At 40.6% G+C, this 22,391-nt stretch overlaps 2 protein-coding genes across 8 annotated transcripts in view; both read right to left on the reverse strand.

The window, feature by feature from the left end:
- The window catches only part of LOC109867941 (uncharacterized), a 29,333-nt gene extending 26,213 nt beyond the window's left edge, over positions 1 to 3,120 (reverse strand). For 2 of the 6 annotated variants that reach the window (XM_031802745.1, XM_031802746.1), the window contains exon 1: positions 2,877 to 3,120. The gene's annotated coding sequence lies outside the window, so the exon portion shown is untranslated. The remainder of the gene's footprint in view (positions 1 to 2,876) is intronic. The other 4 variants (XM_031802744.1, XM_031802742.1, XM_020457278.2 and 1 more) reach the window with 3 other exon arrangements.
- A 14,255-nt stretch (positions 3,121 to 17,375) lies between these two features.
- The window catches only part of eeig1b (estrogen-induced osteoclastogenesis regulator 1b), a 68,134-nt gene continuing 63,118 nt past the window's right edge, over positions 17,376 to 22,391 (reverse strand). For both annotated transcript variants that reach the window (XM_020457939.2, XM_020457938.2), the window contains exons 10-12: positions 21,508 to 21,632; positions 21,289 to 21,358; positions 17,376 to 21,167 (exon numbers count right to left, since the gene is read on the reverse strand). In XM_020457939.2, the coding sequence (XP_020313528.1) occupies positions 21,122 to 21,167; positions 21,289 to 21,358; positions 21,508 to 21,632 (241 nt within the window). In that variant the 3' untranslated portion in view covers positions 17,376 to 21,121. The remainder of the gene's footprint in view (positions 21,168 to 21,288; positions 21,359 to 21,507; positions 21,633 to 22,391) is intronic.

Here is a 22,391-nt window from a genome sequence, read left to right on the forward strand (position 1 = left end):
TAGTCCTATAAATACTATATTAACTACAACCTAAAACCTCTTACCTTGGAATATTGAAGTCTCAGCGGTCTTAGTGCCAGCATCTGTCTGTGGTGGAAAATAAACAGCCACGAAAAGTATAGCTGAGAACTCTCTAGGCAAGTAGTGTGGCCTGCAGTTTATTACAATATACTCTACTTCAGGCGAGCAAAATCTAGAGACTTCCTTAGATTTCGTGCACCAGCTGTTGTTTGCAAATATGTTCCGACTGCATGGTCGGAACTAGAAGCACAAACATTTCGCTACACTGGCATTAACATCTATTAACCATGTGTATGTGACCAATCACATTTGATTTGCAGTTGTACATCACAAGCATTGTAACTGTGCCATCACCCGGGAGAGATCCTCATTTTGTTCCCACTGCAGATTGGAGTTTGGTTTAGTAAGGGTCTCGGACTAAGGCGATTGGATGCACGTTTGTAAAGAATCCTCCCTCATGATTGGAGTGGAGACACTTCAGACTGGTCAGGCAAATTTGTTCTCCGCACTGATCAAAGTTTATTGACACTGCCACCAACCATTAACATTAGCATTTTCTAACCAAAACACAATTTAATTCAATGTCCCCCAGTTTGCATACTCTGAATTTCATGTCCAAATAATCTCTAAGTAACTTCAAACCAAGTCATCAAGGTTTGAGTATTAACCTTTAAAAGAATGCCTAGAAGGCCCGCATCCCGGAGTCGCCTCTTCACTTTTGACATTGAGACCAGAGTTTTGCCGGTACTATTTAATGAAGCTGCCAGTTCAGGACTTGTGAGGCGTCTGTTTCACAAACTAGACACTAATGTACTTGTCCTCTTGCTCAGTACTTGTCCTCTTGCTCATATCTCTTGCTCATTTCTATTCTGGTTAGAGCCAGTTTGCGTTGTTATGTGAAGGGAATAGTACAAAGCGTTGTATGAGATCTTCAGTTTCTTGGCAATTTCTCCCATGGAATAGCCTTCATTTCTCAGAACAAGAATAGTCTGATGAGTTTCAGAAGAAAGTTCTTTGTTTCTGTCCATTTTGAGCCTGTAATCGAACCCACAAATGCTGATGCTCCAGATACCCAACTAGTCTAAAGGCCAGTTTAATTGCTTTTTTAAAAAATCAGCCCAACATTTTTCAGCTGTGCTAACATAATTGCAAAAGGGTTTTCTAATGATCAATTAGCCTTTGAAAATGCTCAACTTGGATTAGTTAACACAACGTGCCATTGAAACACAGGAGCGATGGTTGCTGATAATGGGCCTCTGTACGCCTATGTAGATATCCATTTTTTTTATCTGCCATTTCCAGCTACAATAGTAATATATGTCACCATGACCTACTGCTGCTTATCAGGAATTGAACAGGCTGTGAGTGAACAAGTAGGTGAGTGAATGCCATAATATGACATTTGAAATATATCTATTCCTTTGAAACTCGTGGTTGTAATGTTTACTGTTCATTTTATATTGTTTATTTCAATTTTGTTTATGACATATTTCAGTTGCTTTAAAAAAAGCCATTTGAATTGAATGGTGGAGAGGATGAGGGCCGGAGGGGTGTGTGTGCGTTAAGAGCACTGGTTGAACGAGTGCTACAGCAGAGGTAGCTGTGTCGCAGAGCAGCACGCACGTCGTGACAACTTTTTACCAGTTGTAGGTAGTCTATTTAGATTGGTCATAAAACATATTAACGCGCTAGAACTGATACCGGTGACAAAGCATTGGGAAAACGACTAGGCGCACTACAGCTCGTTAGATAAATTCTCTCTGAGGTGGTTTAAAGTGAACTGCATTCTAATTTCGATGGATAACAGTGTCAAGGAAAGGGTTTTACTTATACTCAGTTCTAGGGTCTAGAGCGCATCGCGAGTAGAAATTTGAAATTGAAGTTATGGAACTCCCCTCGCGTGCTTGTGTAATGGGGAAAAAGTCCACAATGAAAATTACATTAAACGTGGAGAATAATAGGCTACATTTGCATATATTGGCCATCAAGTAGGCTATTAATTTCTATGCCATGGCAGGCTACTGTAACCTACCATTTGATACAATAAATATATTGAAATATCGATATAAATATCGATATCACTGGAGTCATTGCAAATCAATTTGTGCCACTTGTGTAGCCTACCTGGAGCTGGCAAATGGATTTAAAAGCCATATGCCACACTTCCTCGGGCCTTATTACTTAATCATAGCTGTCAAAACAAGTCAAATCGAAATCCATTGATGGAAAATGATCTGGAATAGTTATTATTTTGACATTAAACTGAATTTTTCTTCTTAGTCTACGTAATTAAAAATGACGTCGATATTACTTTTTAATTAACTCGTAACTTTATGGGGGGAAAAAAGGTTTATTGGATAAATGTTGCAACTCCTCTCTTGCGTCACAAAAACTTGAGATAGTTTTCAGCCCTTGGCGGGTTTTCAGAGACCCCTGGGTTAGAAACCATGCCCACTTCCCCACAACTAACGTTGGGCGTGCAATGTTCATACCAGTTTTCAGTTTCTCTTTTAGGTTGACTAACCGCCATGTTTTTTTTCTCACTATTAAGGCATGTCAAACATATTAGCTGGTAATATCAGGACTTTGAGTCGAGTGCAAACTCTTATGCACGCGATTTACCTCGATATGAAATCAATCCATTAAAGTGAAATGAGAGCCCCTAACAGTAACGTTGCTTGGCTTCACGTCTTTCAAGTAAATCCCCCTTGCTCTCTTACAATGAAACTACAAACAAAGTTCAACCATTTCATCTCCATCAGTTCACGGAATAAAACATAAAAGTGATGGCGTTGACATGAGTGTAAATCGGCTGAAAACAACTTAGCTAGGTATCAATGATAGATATTGCCTACCTTTTATGCTCAGGTTGTCCTGTCATCAGAATTCAGTGTAAAAGCTATTTTTGTGAGTGCCACTACTTGAGATATCATAGCCTCCGTATAGGTTATGTTACTGTAGCCCTAGCCTTCTCCGAGCTGCCAACTCTCACGCATTGAAAATTACTGCTTTAATTTTTCTAATTAGTCCATTATAGTCAGCGTATTAACTTTTCAACTGTGCTCTAAATCGTTCTGAAATCGGAACATCTTCGCCTGCTATTTAACATCAGGGCTCTGTCATTGGCCAGTCGTGCCACTCACGTATTTTAAAGAAACGCCCCTTAAGATTAGAGCGGCATTTTTTAAATGTTGTATTTTTTTAATTTAACAGTAACACGTAAAACACGAAAAACAGACGGATTACACAAAGAAATATGGAAGACAAAAACATAAGAATAATACAAATCCACATTATATCAAATCAAATTTACTTGATTTATTTTGCTCCTTTGCTCCCCAGTATCTCTACTTGCACACTCGTCTTCTGCACATGTAACACTCCAGTGTTTAATTGCTATATTGTAATTAATTAGCCACTATGGCCTATTCATTGCATTATACCTACATTATCTTACCTCATTTGCACACACTGTATATAGACTTTTTTTTACTGTATTATTGACTATACGTTTGTTATTCCATGCGTAACTCTGTGTTGTTTGTGTGGCACTGCTTTCCTTTATCTTGGCCAGGTCGCAGTTGTAAATGAGAACTTGTTCTCAACTAGCCTACCTGGTTAAATAAAGGTGAAATTGTAAAAAAAATAAGTGAAAAAATAGACATGTAGTGAATACATTTTTTTGTATACGTTTTAATGATTCTAAATAGTTTTTCAAATCAGAATAACATTTTTTTTAAAGGGACTTTTTCTACATACATTTTGATTTGTGTTTTCCTAATAAAATAAAGACATTTATGACATACTGACATTCAATTGTGGAATCAGTGTAGTAAAATAATATGTCAAACTTAGATATTTCAATGGTTGTATGCATTTTCTTGACAATATATAGTTTTACATCAGTCCAGAACAGCTCACTATGTAAACAATTACAGAGTAAGTGTTCAATAGATTCTGTTTCTAGTTCACGAAAACTACATTCTATGTTAACATCAGGTATATATTTAGAAATCAAGCTATTACACTAGTAGAATCTTTGGATAATCTTAAAGGAGATCTCCTTTACTTTATTGGTCACCATAAATGTGTGTGGAGTGAGCCAAGCACGACGCCAGTTTACATCAAACGATGATGCCCAAAAAAATATAGCAGAAGGAATAGAATTTCTGTAGAAAATATCCCTTACTAAACGATTGTTGAATTTCTTATCTAGTAAACCTATGCCATTCACCTGGATATCACTTACAATAGGAGATGTTCCAAAATAAGCATTATTCTGAAGTAAAGATTTTCTCACTAGATATAATTGTCCTTGCTTGAAACCTCAAAGTTGTAACTTTACATACATTCTCTCCACATCAATAGATTTACACAAATACTAACTAATTAGCTGACAATGACAATGTTTTTCGAGAACCAGTTACGGTAAAATAACATCTTGTTTCTATGTAATATTGACCCATTATTCCATACAATCATTTATGAGGTGAAAGTTGTGTTTATACAGCAAAGGCCAGCACATTAAAGCCTGCTTGTGAAAAGCTGCCAATTTCACAGGAAGTTTACCCACAATATAGGGACATTGTAGTAAAAAATTAAGCCCTCCGAGCTTCTGAAAAACAAAATGAGGTATAATATTCCAGAAACTACGAGGATTCTTTAAAGTGCCTTTTAACCCAGTTGACTTTTGATATCTGATAAAAGAGATTGAAGTCTAAGACATTTAGACCGCCATCACAAACCCTGTTGATGATAACATCTATTTTTATCTTATGTGGCTTGTTTTTCCATATGAAGTTGTACAATGGCCTATCTAAGGTACAACAAGTGGATTTGAGTGTCAATCGATAGCCCCTCAGCTTAGGATACAATCCCTCCCTAACCATGAGGATAATTTATTTTTGATAGATTTGTAGATTCAGTTACAGGATTAAAATTAAGATCATTCAGAGCCTTAACATTTTTGGTGATCTTTACACTGAGGTAGGTTACAGTATATTTTTCAGAGATGTTACAATCTGCTGGATTGACAGCTCCTTTCAGAACAAACATCTCACATTTGGAAAGATTTAATAGCAAACCTGAGATTTTGGAGAACTGCTTCACAATATCCAATGCTAATCTAGTTTGTGACACATTTTTCAAAAAAAGTGAGGTGTCATCCGCCAGTTGGGATATCTTGTTCTCTCTGGCCTGGAATGTAATGCCTTCAAATGGACTTTGATAAACTAAGGAGCATAAGATTTGAGCTACTAACAAAAATATAAGGTGGAATTGGACAACCTTGTCGTATTCCTTTGTAAATGTTAAACCTTGAGGATATTCCATGAGAGTTTGATTCAGCTATTGCCACCATTATACATGTCACGCCTTGGTCATAGTGTTTTGTGTTTTCGTTATATATTTTGGTCAGGCCAGGGTGTGACATGGGTTTATGTGTTTGGTTTCGTATTGGGGTTTTATAGGATTTGGGATTGCTATGTTTAGGGGTGTGTCTAGTTAGGCTTGGCTGCCTGAGGCGGTTCTCAATCTGGAGTCAGGTGATTCTCGTTGCCTCTGATTGGGAACCGTATTTAGGTAGCCTGAGTTTCACTTTGTATTTCGTGGGTGATTGTTCCTGTCTCTGTGTTGTGTCACCAGATAGGCTGTATTAGGTTTCACGTTCCATTTGTTGTTTTTGTATTTATTAAGTTATTTCATGTATCGTCACTTTTTTCTTCATTAAAGAACATGAGTAACCACCATGCTGCATTTCGGTCCGACTCTCTTTCAACAAACGAAGAACGGCGTTACAATACAGAGTTCTAATAGCATCATCAACAAAAAACGAGCAAACTTCAAATGCGTAAGACAATCAAAGATAAAATTGTGACTTAAGGTATCAAACGCTTTCTGAAAATCCAGAAATAAGATAACAGAGAAGTCATCCAATAGATCACAATACTCAACCAAATCTAACACCAGCCTCAGATTATTAGATGTATTGTGCCCTTTCATAACTTTGATTGACATTCATCAACCAGATCATTCAAGCATGTCTTTAACCTTTTCGCAAAGATTGTGGCTATAATTTTCTAGTCGTTATTTAGGAGTGTGATTGGATGGCAATTATCAATAATTCAGAGATCCTTGTTTGGTTTAGGTATAAGAGTAATAACCCCTTCCTTCAGAGAGGCAGGTAGTTCTCCCTTCTTTATAGCCTGCTTAAAGGTTCCTAGTAAACATGTTGCTATTTCTTCAGAGGTTTTGTAAAATTCAGAGGTTAATCTATCACAACCTGTAAATTAGTTATTTTTTTATTAAGCAACCCCATATTGGATGTCCATAATGGATAAATCTTGACAACAAGACCGACTGAACTCTTCCCTAATCGAGTTAACATTCTCAATAGAATCAAGGAGATCATTAGTCACTCAAACTGTTATCTAAGGAGTAAAGATTCTCATAAAACTTGTTGGTAAAGTCTGATAACAACTCTCTATCCTCAGAGGTTACCCCATTAATCTTAAGATTCCGAAGTGTGTTGAGTTCCCCTCTCCTCTTTTCCAAATTAAAAAAGTATCTACTGTTCTTTTCGCTTTTTTCAAGACATTGTTTTCTGGATCTTATGAAGGCTCTTCTAGCCATTTCCTCATAAAATGTATCTAGTTGATACTGTAAATCATTCAATTTAGCTTTATCATTAAGATCATGATGCTCAATCTCTGTGATATCAACAATTTCCTTAGATATCAGCTACCTCAAACCTCCTTCTTAAAGCAAGCCCTTTTCCATAAGTAATACAGGCTGAGCGGATTTAAAATCTTAGCAGTTCCCAATATTTCCCATATTCTGCATTAGAGGTAGTTCAATTCCAGTAAACATAAATTATATTCTTAATCACATTTTCTAAATCAACATGCAATAACAATGAGATATTTAATTTCCAATAACCACCAGAGTATTTCTTATCATTTTTGCACATTCTTATAGTCAGCCATATGAATGTGTTGTGGAAAATCTTACACAGGACACTCAAAGTCAATATCGAATGAATCACTCTTTATTGTCAGCAAGCTGGAGAGGTCACAGTTAAACTTAGATGCATAAGTACCGGTCTGAAGTGAGCTCCAAAAGAGTGTTCCTTACTGCTAGCTAAACCTACTGTACATAGACATGATTTGGTTCCTACATGTGACTGGCTCTGTCTCCTATTTTAATTAAAAAAACATATTTTGGGCGTTCTGCCAGATGTTCCTCCGGAGGTCTTATCCTGTGTAGTGCATTTATCAGAGGTTGCAGTGTTTGCATGTTTACGCTCTTCGATACTCGTATGCATGAGTCAAAGAGGTCTCGAGGTAAAAAAAAAAGAAGTGTTTTCGTGTATCATTTTCTCCAGACCATTGGCTCTTTCGTTTATCTTTCCAGAGACAGCATAGATTATGTTGACCTGTAGTTCGCGCAAAGACAATTCTTTCTGTGTCTTTTTGGGTGCAGGACTATTAACTGGAGTTTCTACATTTGCACAAAGTGTGTGCAAATGTAGGGAGGTAGGCAATAAATAGGCCATAGAGGCAAAATAATTACAATTGAGCATTAACACTGGAGTGATAGATGTGCAGATGATGATATGCAACTAGAGATACTGGAGTGCAAAAGAGCAAGAAGATAAATAACAATATGGGGATGAGGTAGTTGGGTGTGCTATTTACAGATTGTCTTTGTACAGGTCCAGTGATCGGTAAGCAGCTCTGACAGCTGATGCTTAAAGTTAGAGAGGGAGATATAAGTCTCCAGCTTCAGTGATTTTTGCAATTCGTTCCAGTCATTGGCAGCAGAGAACTGGAAGGAAAGACAGCCAAAGCAAGTGTTGGCTTTGGGGATGACCTGTGAAATATACCTGCTGGAGCGCGTGCTGCTATGCTGGTGGTTGCTGCTATGGTGACCAGTGAGCTGAGATAAGGTGGGAGTTTACCTAGCAAAGACTTATAGATGACCTGGAGCCAGTGGGTTTGGTGATGAATATGAAGCGAGGGCCAGCCAAGGAGAGCATACAGGTCGCAGTGGTGGGTAGTATGTGGGGCTTTGCTTGATTTATTTGCTTGATTTAGTCTGATCAGTGGAACAATTCTCATTCTTAACAATGGGGGATTCTATAGGGTAACAATATAGGGTAATTACTGTGCTTGTCAGCAAGAACACTACTGTTATTCCCCACACTTGTTTTTTTATTCCACTTCTTTCCAATGTTGCTAGTGAATTCACATATTTAAAATCTGATATGCCTACTATGTATTTACAAAATATATTATATGAGGCTATGTATTATTTCAGCCATTCATGGACAGTTTAGAATAAGTCATAGAAATAAGCTTTGGATATTAAATGCTCCAGGAATCAAATATAATTTTCAACATTTTAGGGAGACTCACAACTCAGAGTAATATGATGGCAAGGATCTTCAACTAGTAGGCATAAATCAACTGAATATTGAGGAGAATATGATTTGGTTACCCAATGACATCAATTGTTAATATCAGTCATTCTTGTGCAGAGCTTTGGTGTAGTGGTAACACTCCCTGTCACATACAGCTTTTCACCTGAGATCAGGGATCAATCCCTGCATCCAACCGTTCTACTGTTTCTCCCATGTTCCTGTCTCCCCAGCTCATTTAAGTACTGTCTGAATATAGTTTCAAACCACCCAAAAAAGATGTAAAGTACAAATATTAGCATCCTCAAAGTAACAGTCGTCCTAAATACACCTGACCTCTGGATTTTATTTTTTTATTTTCCACCCTGGTCATAGGCTTAAACCATGTCAGAATATGCAGAATTGCAGGAAATGAGCTTTTAAAACAGTACAGTTTTCCTGGGAGAGGACACCCAGAACCCTGTCTAGGGGTTGTGCCATTGGGCAATGAAATTCACATAGCAAATCTCACTCCAAACCTTTGTCAAAAGTTGGAAGCCCTGAAACTTCTTTAGATTATCTCAGATAGCCTAGGTGTCACGCCCTGACCATAGTATTCTTTGTTTTCTTTATTATTTTGGTTAGGTCAGGGTGTGACGAGGGTGATATATGTGTTTTTGTCCTGTCCTGGGTTTTTGTATATTTATGGGGTTGTTTCAAGTCTAGGTGTTTATGTCTATGTTTGCCTAGATTGGTTCTCAATCAGAGGCAGCTGTTTATCGTTGTCTCTGATTGGGGACCATATTTAGGTAGCCATATTCCTTGGGTATTTGGTGGGTTATTGTCCATGTGTAGTTGCCTGTTTCAGCACTCGTATTACATAGCGTCACGTTCGTTTTGTATAGTTTGTTAAGTGTTCTTCACAGTGCGTTCTGTGCCAGCAAATGCAGGGCGAAAATAAACATCCAGCCAGGGCGGATTGTGTCAGCTCTACACTCCAGACCTCCAGTGCGCCTCCACAGTCCAGTACATCCTGTTCCTCTTCCCCGCACTCACCCTGAGGTGCGTGTGCCCAGCCCGGTACCACCAGTTCCGGCACCACGCACCAGGCCTCCTGTGCGCCTCCAGAGCCCAGTACGTCCTGTTCCTCCTCCCCGCACTCGCCATGAGGTGCGTGTCCCCAGCCCGGTACCACCAGTGCCGGCACCACGCACCAGGCCCACAGTGTGCCTCGCCAGTCCAGAGCGTCCGACGACAGTACCCAGTCCAGAGCGTCCGGCGACAGTACCCAGTCCAGAGCGTCCGGCGACTGTACCCTGACCAGAACTTCCCACGACAGGCTACAGTCCGGAACCTCCCACGACGATCCCCAGCCCGGGGTCTCCAGCGACGGTCCCCAGCCCTCAGTGTAAAGAAGGGGCGCGGTGTCCAGAACCTAAGCCTCCAAGGTTAGATGCCCACCCAGACCCTCCCATATATGTATGGGTTACTGTCACTCCCTGACCTTAGTATTCTTTGTTTTCTTTGTTATTTTGGTTAGGTCAGGGTGTGACGAGGGTGATGTGTTTTTGTCCTGTCTTGGGTTCTTGTATGTTTATGGGGTTGTTTCTAGTCTGTGTTGCCTAGATTGGTTCTCAATCAGAGGCAGCTGTTTATCGTTGTCTCTGATTGGGGACCATATTTAGGTAACCATATCCCTTGGGTATCTGGTGGGTTATTGTCTATGTGTAGTTGCCTGTTTCAGCACTCGTGTTATATAGCGTCACATTAGTTTTGTATAGTTAAGTGCTCTTCGTTTATTAAAAGAAGATGTATTCATATCACGCTGCGCCTTGGTCTCCTTGTTACGACGAACGTGACACTAGGTTGGAAGCAGGACTGGACCGTTCTGCTGCCCTAGGCTAGACCAAAAAATTGACGCCCCTACAAGAATAGTCCCAGTAAGCAAAATTACGTTGAAAGATGTAAAAAATAGCAATTTATTTCCAGATGTAAAAGTAAGGTTAAATTTAGGTTCTGAATGAAAGGGGAAAATAGGTGTATGTTTTTTTCAGACGTTGAAATCAGTTTAGTTTTTGTTTCGGAATGAAAGTTGAAAAAATTCATAGACGTTAGTTAATGTTTGGGCCAAATCAAGGCTAGTCTAGACCGGACAAAATCTGAACCAAACATAGATGTCTATGATTGGTTCAGACTTGGTCCATATCGGACCAAAAAACAACATCCATGGACGTGGAAATCAAGGCTGGTCAGGACTGCACCAAAAAAAGACATCCAAAAGGTACCAGCGTCGGTCCGTGCTTACTGAAGTACAGCAGGGATAGGCAACTCCAGTGTGGTGTCACACTTTTTCCCCATCCCTAGTTAACACAGCTGATGAAACTAATTGCATTCTAAACTGAAGATCATGATTAGTTGATTATTGGTGTCAGATGTTCATGTGGTAGGCCCACAGGCCCACCAGTTTGTAAAACAGACGGTTGCATTGACTTTATTAGTCCTGATTCCTGTGACAATTTAGCTATTTAAGGTCTGAATATCAGAGTTATCCTGGGCCTATTTGCAATGTGTATTGTATTTTATTTTTCAGCTCGTGAAAAATGTGCGGATTCAAACTTGAAACCACTGATCATTAAAATGTTCCCCTTGGGATGAAACTCCTGGACAGCAGTTGTGAGTAGCCTGATTGTCCATTCCATATTGTCCATTATATTTTGACCTGTCCTATTTTTAGGATATGTTAACATTTCAGCGCATCTTTTGTATAATTTGGCGACATATAGGTTAGGCTATTTGATCGGAGAAACCTGTAGGATTTAAAAAGTTTCCATCTCATTACATTGTCATACATTTTATCTCCAGCCTGTAGGCTACAGAAAAGGCCACATACTCGTTCTACCTTATCCTATATCTGCTACATGATTTATGTTAAATACGTTTTTGGACGGAATGTTGGTGGAGCTCAGCAGTGACGTCTGTCCAACAGCACCCTGGAGAGGCACACTGGGAATGGACAAGATAAATATTTTGCATCCCTGCCTATGACAAAGTGGTCACTGCTTATCATAGGGTGGCATCAGCGCTCACCTAAAAAGCCCATATGCCACTGGTTGAGAGAATTCGTCATTGCTTTTGGGCAAAATTATGTGAGGTTTAATGTGCTGTTGGAAGTGTGTCTTGGGCTCCCAAGTGGTGCAGCGGGCTAAGGCACTACATCTTAGTGCTAGAGGTATCACTACAGACCCTGGTTCAATTCCAGGCTGTATCACAACTGGCCATGCTTGGGGCAGCACACAATTGGTCCAGTGTCATCCGGGTTAGGGTTTGGCCGGGGTAGGCCGTCATTTTAAATAAGAATTTGTTCTTAAATACAAATTGGTCAGTTTAGCTCTGAAAATGCCGCCCTTTTCATTCTGTCGCCATAACCGGCTGCCTAATGAGCTGTCTGGCCCTGGTTGGAAGGCTGACACATGTAGGCTTTTGTTGGAAGGACTTTTGTTATATCTTCTCGTTACTGTAGATTAAATGGGAAAGCCAGATATGTCACATGGGGCAAAAACCTGAAGACCAGGGAGGTTTTCCAATGCCTCGCAAAGAAGGTTGCCTATTGGTCGTGTTTAATGGCTGTGATAGGAGAAAGCAACTGAGGATGGACCAACAACATTGTAGTTACTCTACAATGTGAAAAGAAGGAAGCCTGTAAAGAATTTTTAAAAATCCAAAACATGCTTCCTGTTTGCAACAAGGCACTACAGTAATACTGCAAAGAATGTGGTAAACAAACCTTTTGGGGAAAATATAACACATTACTGAGTACCACTCTCCATATTGTCAAGCATAGTGGTGGCTGCATCATGCTACGGGTATGCTTTTCTGGATAAAAAAGAAACGGAAGGGAGCTAAGCACAGGCAACATCCTAGAGGAAAACCTGGTTGTCTGCTTTCCACCAGACACTGGGAGATGAATTCACCTTTCAGCAGGACAATAACCTAAAACACAAGGCCAAAGCTACACTGGAGTTGCTTGCCAAGAACACAGTAAATGTTCCTGTGTGGTACGTTACAGTTTTGACTTAAATCTACTTGAAAATCTATGGCAAGACCTGAAAATGGTTGTCTAGCAATGATCAACAACCAATTTGACAGAGCTTGAATAATTTTGAAAATAATAATGGGCAAATGTTGCACAATCCAGATGTGGAAAGCTCTTAGAGACATACCAAGAAAGACTCTGCCAAAGGTGCTTCTAAAAAGTATTGACTCAGGGGTGAGAATACTTATGTAAATACATTTGCTAAAATGTAAAAAGTTTTCACTTTGTCAATGTGGGATATTGTGTGTAGATGGGTGAGGATTTTTTTATTTAATGGATTTGAATTCTGGCTGTAACAACGAATGTGGAATAAGTCAAGGGGTATGAATACTTTCTGAAGGCACTGTATGAGTACTTTTATTGCATATCCATGCAATAAAATATCCATATCTTCTTTCAATGCCAACCCTACAGTGTAAGGCCTCTATTTCCATCTCATATGACCATAGAACCTGGTGCCAATGCCATACATATGAACAATTCTGGCAATGATAAGGGAAGATTGGGTTGACTAGTGGTGGCTATTCAGCAGCCTGATGGTCTGGAGGTAGAAGCTATTGGCCAGTCTTACAGTTTTAGCCACGATACTCCTATACTGCCCGTGCCTGAGTGATGGTGGCTGGGGTTCCTGATGATCTTTTTGGCACCTGGTGTTGTAGGTGTCCTGCATGGCAGGCAGAATGCACCCAATGGTACTTTCGGCTGAGCGAGCCACCCTCTGTAGTGTCTTGTGGTCAGCAGCGGTGGAGTTTCCGTTCCAGACTGTAATGCAACCCAACAGTATGCTCTCTATGGTGCTCCTGAAGAACATTGTGAGGGCCCTCTGGGACAGGACGAATTTCTTCAGCATCCTGAGGTTGAAGAGTCGCTGTCATGCCTTTATCTATGGTGTCCATGTGGTTTGACTATTTCAGCTCCTCAGATGTATACGCCGAGGAACGTAAAATTTTTGACCGTCTCCACAGCAGCCCCATCGATGAGGATGTGCGAGGGTTAACACATTTGAATAACTTACACACGTCTTCCGTGGGGTTTGGGGACGGGGAGTGGACGGGGAGGTTTTTCAGGGGGGGACTGTGGGGGAGTCTTGGATGGTTGAAAAGCAGCTCTCTGGGGAACTGTGGGGGGGATCTTGGAGGTTGGTGGCCTGGTAGTTAGGAGCTTGGGCTGGTGGCCGAGAGGTCGCTGGTTCGGCCCCCGATTTTACTTGGTGGGAGATCTGTCTGTGGTGCAATCACAGATGTGTGACTATTAAACACTCTGAATCAAGTATTCCAAGTCAGGAGAGCAGAAGCTTGCAAGTTCCTGTGCGTTAACCCCATAGCACCACACGTTGTTGGTCATAAAGCAGAGCCCCTCGCCTTTGTTCTTGCCAGAGAGAGCCTGCTTCCTATCCACTAGAAAAACTGTAAAACCCACTGAATGTCAGAGGAAAGCCAAGTCTCAGAAGTATGTTGCAGAATCCAATGTCCCACTGGAAGGAGATCCTCACTCTGAGTTCATCAAGTTTATCAATTAATGATTGAACATTGGCGAGTAGTATTCTCGGTAATGAAGGACAGGTCGCCCAGCGTCTTAATCTCACTAAGACCCCGACACGTCTGCTACTCTGTCGGCGTCTCCTTTTTCTCTCTCCGAGGCAGCCCGAGAAGGCCGGGTGGACGGTGAGCACCCAGCGCTTCATATTCCAACATCTTTTCCTGGGTGTATGAAGTAATGCACGAAACAACTGAGTAAGAAAATGAGAGAACACTAGAAAAAGTAGAAACCTCAATGTTTTGTAGGAGTTTGAGACGAGGCGCCATCATATTGCCCTAATAGTGGTAAGTGGTATTTTGTTTTTTAGCTATTGTTTTGTAACCCATTTGTCACGACTTCCGTCGGAGTCGGCTCCTCTCCTTGTTTGGGCGGCGTTCGGCGGTCGACGTCACCGGCTTTCTAGCCATCGCCGCTCCATTTTTCATTGATCCATTTGTGTTGTCTTGTTTTGCACACCTGGATTGCATTTCCCAATCACACTGCATGTATTTATTCCTCTGTTCCCCCTCATGTCTTTGTGTGATATTGTTTGTGTTTACGTGTCATTTTTGACTCACCAGACTGGTGTTCATATTATTCCGTGTTTTGTCACGAGGTATGTTTATTTGTTTGAACATAATTATTGTGACTGTTTGCTCATTTTGCACTTTTGCCAATTGGCTGGAGGTTTTGACGCAGTGGTGTCCGTCTGTTGGTTTCTCCTGCCTATATAAAGTGTGCACCTGTTCACAACTCTCTGCTCTCCTGCACCTGACTCCGCTACCAGTACGCACACCTTTGACACCATTGCCGGATTTTATGAAGGTCAACAATAATTTGTCTCTTTGTTTGAAAGATTTTTGCCCTTCCCCGTGATAATGGATGACAAATGGATTGTACATGCGTGTTACCTAATTTTTATACCCCAGTGAAACAGGAAGCCATGGATGACCACAATACAGTTCCTTAAACTGAGATGAAGGGCTCTAATCAATCTGAATCGCAGAGGTTCAGTTTAACAGTGCGATTGAAATTTAAAGGCAATGTGGGGGGAGGCCAACCACAAAATATCACAAGAGAAGCATCTAGGAAAATAAATGTATACTGACGTGGTGCAATTGTGGTACTTGCACACAATAGTTTATTGGAGTGCCAAAGAGCCAGCAAAGTGCAATAGACATACTGTACCTGCACACCATAGCCAGCAAAGGTACAAACCATGGTTTATCGGATTAAATGCGCAATGATATGAAAATATAAATGCAATTTCGCCTTTCAATATAACATTGCATTTTCAAATTGGCATCGATTTAACCAGCCATAGTAGAGCAATACCATGCCACCTAAACATTAACACTTTACATTTGAGTTGTTTAGCAGACACTCTTATCCAGAGCGACTTATAGTTAGTGCATTCATATAAAGATAGCTAGGTATGTGTTTCCTCCGACACATTGGTGTGGCTGGCTTCCGGGTTAAGCAGGCATTGTGTCAAGAAGCAGTGCGGCTTGGTTGTGTTTTGGAGGACGCACGGCTCTCGACCTTCGCCTCTCCTGATTCCGTACGGGAGTTGCAGCGATGAGACAAGACTGTAACTATCAATTGGATACCATGAAATTTACGAGAAAAAGGAGTCAAAAAATAAAAAATAGATAGGTGGGACAACCCACATATCACAGTCATGGTAAGTACATTTTTCCTCAACGTAGCTATCAGCAAATTGAGCAAGTAAGAAGGAAAAGAGTCAAGTGCGAGTGTTAGTTCACAAAATAAAAATGTGCTGCTTAAAAAAAATGGGGGTGGGGTGAGGAGGGGGTGCGAGGGGGGGTTGCTGTGGGATTATTTAAGATACTCTTTGAAGAAGTAGGGTTTCAGGTGTTTTTAGAAGATGGGCTGGGACGCTGCTGTCCTATCTTAAGGGGGAACTGATTCCACCATTGTGGTGCCAGGACAACGAAGCGCTTTGAGTGGGGTGAGTGGGAGCTGTCCTTCCATAGGGGTGGGAGGGCCAAGTGGTAGCAGGACAGAGTACTCAGTTTGGGGTGTAGGGTTTGAACATAGCATGAAGGTAATGAGGGGCAGCTGCTCTTGCTGCTCTGTAGGCAAGTACCATGGTCTTGTAGTGGATACAAGCTTCGACTGGAAGCCAGTGGAGTGTGCGGAGGAGCGGGATGACATGGGAGAACTTGGAAAGGCTGAACACCAGGTGGGCTGCAACGTTCTCGATAAATTGCATGGGTTTGATGGCACAAGCGAAGAGCCCAGCCAACAGTGAGTTGTCGTAACCCAGATGGGAAATTACAAGTGCATGGATTAGGACCTGCGCCGCTTCCTGTGTGAGGTAGGGTCGTACTCTTCGGATGTTGTAGAGTATGTACCTGCAGGAGCGAGTCACTGCTTTGATGTTTGCAGAGAACGACAGGGTCCAGGGTCACACCAAGGTTATTTGCACTCTGGGAGGGGACACCGTGGAGTCAACCGTGATGGAGAGGTCTTAGAGCGGGAAGGTATTCCCCAGGAGGAAGAGCAGCTCCGTCTTGCCGAGGTTGAGCTTGAGCTTAGTTGAAATTACTATTGCAACATGTTCCTTGGTAAATGTGAATGATAGTGGTACCAGCTAGATGATTCATTGCTTAATCACATGTAAGTGATTGTTGTGTCTTGGAGATACTGTATACTTGTAACTCAGACATAATTCCACTACAAGATGAAGGCAAAGTAACAGCATGATCATTATGGAGTTACTATATGGCCTCCTATATGAAATTGAGAGGCACATTGTATTATGAATGTGTAATAAATCAGCCAACAACCAGTTTTATTAGATACCCGACAACAGCTTTATTTCCCCAAGATATGACATTTAAATTGTTCAAATAGACATTTACCATCTTGAATAGGAAACATTACAATGTGTGTACAGATATAGTTCCAATTCATCACGTCACAGTGTCCCTCCACATGTGAGTTGAATGTGATAGAATAAATGCATTTTAGGAGAAAAAAAAAAGATGAAAACTTTGGAGCAATACCTGTGTGTGTGTGTTTACAATAAATGTCTAAATAATTCTGGAAAATCAGAAAAATAGTCATTTCAATAGTCGTCTATTGATATAAATTCATTAACTGTTGAGTTTTTTAATCATATACATCTCTTATTATTAATATTATAATTCTTAAGGTCATGAGTTTGGGTGGACCTCTCGGAGAGTCTTGGACTCGTGTGCATAGTTTTAAAATCCTTTTGCAAAGATGAACAAAAAGAAAAGAAATAGAGGATAAATAATTGAAATAGATAAATGTCAAGTTAGTAGTCCAGACCTAAGGGCTGTTCTCATGAATATCATACCAGCCGAGGTTTCAGACAGAGGAATGGTATATCTGGTCCCCATTAAATTCTGGTTCCCCTACCTACTGAGCTGATTAGCCTTAGGAAAGGTCCATGTGAGTTTGCAAATGATGATATTCAAAGAAATTATTGATTTTTAATATCTGATTGAACAATGAAAGTGATTTACAGTACTCGGTCTTTCAGAGAGCAATCTGTCTTGACTGCCATCCTCTTACCTACCAAGTTCTTCAACCCACAAAATGTAGGTGATATAGTGGCTGAAAAGCGATGACAAATATCTGATGATGTGTTGCATCAGAGAAACCTCACCCTCCATAGTGATGTGTTGCATCAGAGAAACCTCACCCTCCATAGTGATGTGTTGCATCAGAGAAACCTCGCCCTCCATAGTGATGTGTTGCATCAGAGAAACCTCACCCTCCATAGTGATGTGTTGCATCAGAGAAACCTCACCCTCCATAGTGATGTGTTGCATCAGAGAAACCTCACCCTCCATAGTGATGTGTTGCATCAGAGAAACCTCACCCTCCATAGTGATGTGTTGATTAATTCATATTTCAAATATGCAGCAGAAAATCCTTAGCGCTCCATTCATGACAGCAGAACCTGATGTCAACATATTGGTTCAACTCATTTGTTAGAAAAATCACAGGTTACAAATAGTCAAGAATGTACGAAAACAGAACCCAAACTATTTAAGAAATATACAATGAGCCCTCTTGTAAAAATAAAAACAGTAGCAGGGGAATCAGAAATAACCAATTATTACAACTCTTCAGTGTATAATTCTTTTTTGTATACTTGATTTTTCAATGTTTCAAAGTAGAGCACAGGTACAGGTTTACCAATACATCTCTGCTGCATAGAACAAATAAACCAGCCAGCTGGTAAAAGTTAAAACAAGTCAAATATGAATCAAGTGTTTGCCATTATAACCATTACCATGAATAAAATGCTTGGGACTACACTACTACGAGATTACAGTGTAATGAAAGAAATCAATTGGTTTCGTTGTAAAAGAAGCTCACGCTAAAATACAGATTCACTGTGTTACAGAGGGCTTGTATAATCAAAGTTGATGAAATAGAGTTGAAATAAAGCTAAGAAAACCTGTCAACATTTCCCCATGCATGTGTTTGCACGTCAGTGAAGTTAAAGTTTAGGCATTCATTGTTTCTTTTTTTTCACATACAGTATGCACACAGCAACTACAATGACAATGACACAAGGTGGAGAGTGAAATACACACAAAAAAGCACATTGCAACAGCACACACAGCCCAATTGTATTTTTAAAGGGCCAGTCAGGAGACATTTTTCTCTGCGCCTCTGAATGTCAACTCTCAGTATGCTGTGAATGTCTGTGTCCCAAATATCACTGTATTCTCTATACAGGGCTATGTTCAAAAGTAGTTCACTATGTAGGGAATAAGGTGCCATTTGGGACACCTTATGTCTGTTGTAAAAAACAACATCCTTGTTAGGAAGCTATGTTGAAGCTACAGGTGTGTAGATGAAAGCCCATATTGCACTTTTCCTTTCAAATAAATTTCAAATGAACAGACTAAGGGCGATAAGACAGGCTAAGGCGCGAGCATTAGGTCCATTTTCCTGCTGAGGGCTTTCAGATCAACTGAAACGTTACTCAGGGGTCAAGAACCGTGAGACAGGTGAGTGGCAAGCTCTTCAACTTGAACACGCACAGACACACGCACAGACACACGTACAGACACACGCACAGACACACACATAGACACACACACAGACAATGCACAGAAGTACACACACACACATAGACACACACACAGACAATGCACAGAAGTACACACATACACACACACACACACACACACATGGACATTTCCTCTTTTCCACTCCCTCCCTAAAAAAGATATGCGCAGGCACAAACACACATACAAGAGGCCATTGTCATTTGGGGATGAGAGGGGAGTTTCTACTCAAAATCCTCCATTGTTAGCTCTGATTGGCTCTGACTACACCATACCCACAATGCAATGTTCTTCTAACGGGATCAAAATCCGGGGGCGACAGAAATAAAATTACATTTCTCCCCTGCAAATAGAATAGCTTGTTCAATTAAATGAAGATGACCAGATACCACCGTCAGTTTTATCATTAGAGCCCTTATTCAATTGTCAGTTCATTACGCTTGATAACGACTGGTGATATTGAGGCTTAGTGGAAGGGCAACAGTTGGACAGTTCTAGCCAAGCCCACATAGAAGGTATTTCACAAAGAAGGATTACTAAGTTAGCCAGCCATCTTTAGTAACCCACTTCAGTAACCAAACCATTTAAGGGCCCCCACTCAATCAAAATCAGTGACCTGGCTTGCATTGAAAGCATATTTGAAATAATATGCAGTCGAGTTTCCTTTTGAGTCTCACTGTAAGCATTGATTTGTTGAGAACACAAATACAAAAGGACTTTCTTGCAGATCAAGAAGATAGATTTTTTTCTCCCAGAAACCTAGTAACTTAATTCATTGACAACTCCAGTCCTTGACAACATGGAGGGATGTCATGGGCATGGTGACACAAAATAATTGGGTCTGACATACAGGACAAATGAGCGACAGTCAAGGGACAAAACGACTGACTGACTGACTGACTGACTGACTGACTGACTGACTGACTGACAGACAGACAGACAGACAGACACACACACACACAGAAATATCCCCCTCTGATTTTCCAACTTTTCCACTTACGGTATAGTCACCAAGCCAGCTGGTGAGCTTGAGGATAGTGTCCCACATTACGGATGTAAAGAAGACTATGTACAAGACCCAGGGGAGGAGAGGATCAAGGTCTTAGACTACAGTAATCGATTACCAATCCTGCCTGCATTCACCTAGACTCCAGTACTCGATTACCAATCCTTCCTGCATTTACCTAGACTAGAGTAATGGATGAATCATTGACCATGCCGTGTGTACAGTTGCATATGGCCAGCCATATGTGCACGCTTTCTCTTTCTGAGGTCCGTATTTCAACATGATCTATGATCATATTATATATAAGCCTATATTCTAAAACATTGTGTAATTTATAATATATTCTATAATGTATATATAATTTTATTCTATAACATGGCTTCTTTGGGCTATACCGTAATTTTGACCCCAGGTCTGGTACGGTTTCTGAAATCGGGGGATTGCAAGGGGTTATCAAATATAGAACATTTCACGTTGAAAACCACCCATTCAAGCCTAGTTCAAATGGCCTGTTCAATTTCTCTATTTAGTAGTTTGTAACCAAGTCTTTCTTTGATAAAGTAATCTCCCCTCATTTGAATTTATATTTGTTATTTGAATAACTAAATGTATCCCCAACCATTATCATACACAAACATTGTTCAAAAATGATACAAACAGGGTAAATCATAACATTCCAACTTTTTGAGGCAGCCACATTTGCCTCCAACCCAACCTGTGTGGCAAGCTTTTTCCTGATTTTCAGTGTTTCACTACAACTCCCACGGTGCAATGGTTTCCCATTTCTCTCTCTATCAAGTAGTTTGCACACTTTACACCTATGGTGCCCCAGATGAAAGCATGAATATAAAAACTTGAATGGATTATTCATAAATTACACGTCCCACCACCATCACCGTAAATATCTCATTAAAGGGTTACATATGTAGTTTAGTGGTGTTTGTTGAAGTCGTGTAACTCAAAAGACAGGGGTATGTGCATTTGTGTGAACACACACACACTCATCGCTAGTGGCTCTCGATCACCACTGGCTCAAAGACGCCAGCAGTCACCCTACAGCAAACACAGAAGAAGAGGAAGGGATTCATTTATTTATTTCACTACCATCATAAATTCTCTTTTTGATCATGTAATAACATATTGTACACAGACATTCTGGCATGCACAAACTCACTTGTTCCCCAGTTGTAACCCACTTAGGGCTGTAGTCCCATCTTTGCTGACAAACAATCTGAGGTTGCTGTCTGTGTATGGAAGCAAGAATTAAAGACAAAAAAGAGAGGGAGAGAATAGGTAGAGGAGAAAACAGTGAGGAGATGAGAGAGAAGCAAAACATTATCACTGTGTGGTCATGCTCACTGTTCCATCAACACAACCTTCTTCCTACCCTTACCTTCTTCATGGCTGCTGACATCGGCAAAGTTCTGGCTCTGGATAATCTTGTCCACGATGTCGTCGGCGTCGATGCGCGTATCATCCACCCAGGTGGGTTGACTCTCAACCGTGTCCTTCTTCCTCCTGGCATGTCACATGACAGGGTTAACCCAACAACATCTGATTGAGGCTATTTTCAAAGGTTGTTGACTGTGATGCAGTTAGCCTCTGTCAGATGTTGTTTGTTATCTCAGCCGTCAGTGATTGTGCTGAACGTCTCACCAAGGCTATAACTATTGAATGCTAATCAGGTCATACTTGTCTCCATATTTGACGTGTACCTTTTTGACACGGTACAACCAAAACGGTGTTCGATATATTACTGCCAAAAAGTTATTGGTTGAGGTGCAGGAATAAAGCACTTCTGAGTAGCGTCTACTGTCTGCATGCTTTTCCTTTCTTTATATTCAGGTTTTTTTGGCCCAGCAACAATTTAGATTTTTGGGAATAAATGTCATGACAAAGAAATACAAATATATGTGTGTGTGTATATACAGTACCAGTCAAAAGTGTGGACACACCTACTTATTCCAGGGTAATTTCTTAATTTTTACTATTTTCTACATTGTAGAATAACAGTGAAGACATCAACATTATGAAATAACACATATGGAATCATGTAGTAACCTAAAAAGTGTTAAACAAATCTAAATAGATTTTAGATTCTTCAAAGTAGCCACCCTTTGCCTTTGACAGCTTTGCACACTTTTGGCATTCTCTCAACCAGCTTCATGAGATAGTAACCTGGAATGCATTTCAATTAACAGGTGGGCCTTGTTAAAAGTTAATTTGTGGAATTTTTTTCCTCTTTAATGCGTTTGAGCCAATCAGGTGTGTAGTGAC

The sequence above is a fragment of the Oncorhynchus kisutch genome, linkage group LG23 (genome assembly GCF_002021735.2).
Source record: "Oncorhynchus kisutch isolate 150728-3 linkage group LG23, Okis_V2, whole genome shotgun sequence".
In the NCBI taxonomy this organism is placed as follows: Eukaryota; Metazoa; Chordata; class Actinopteri; order Salmoniformes; family Salmonidae; genus Oncorhynchus; species Oncorhynchus kisutch.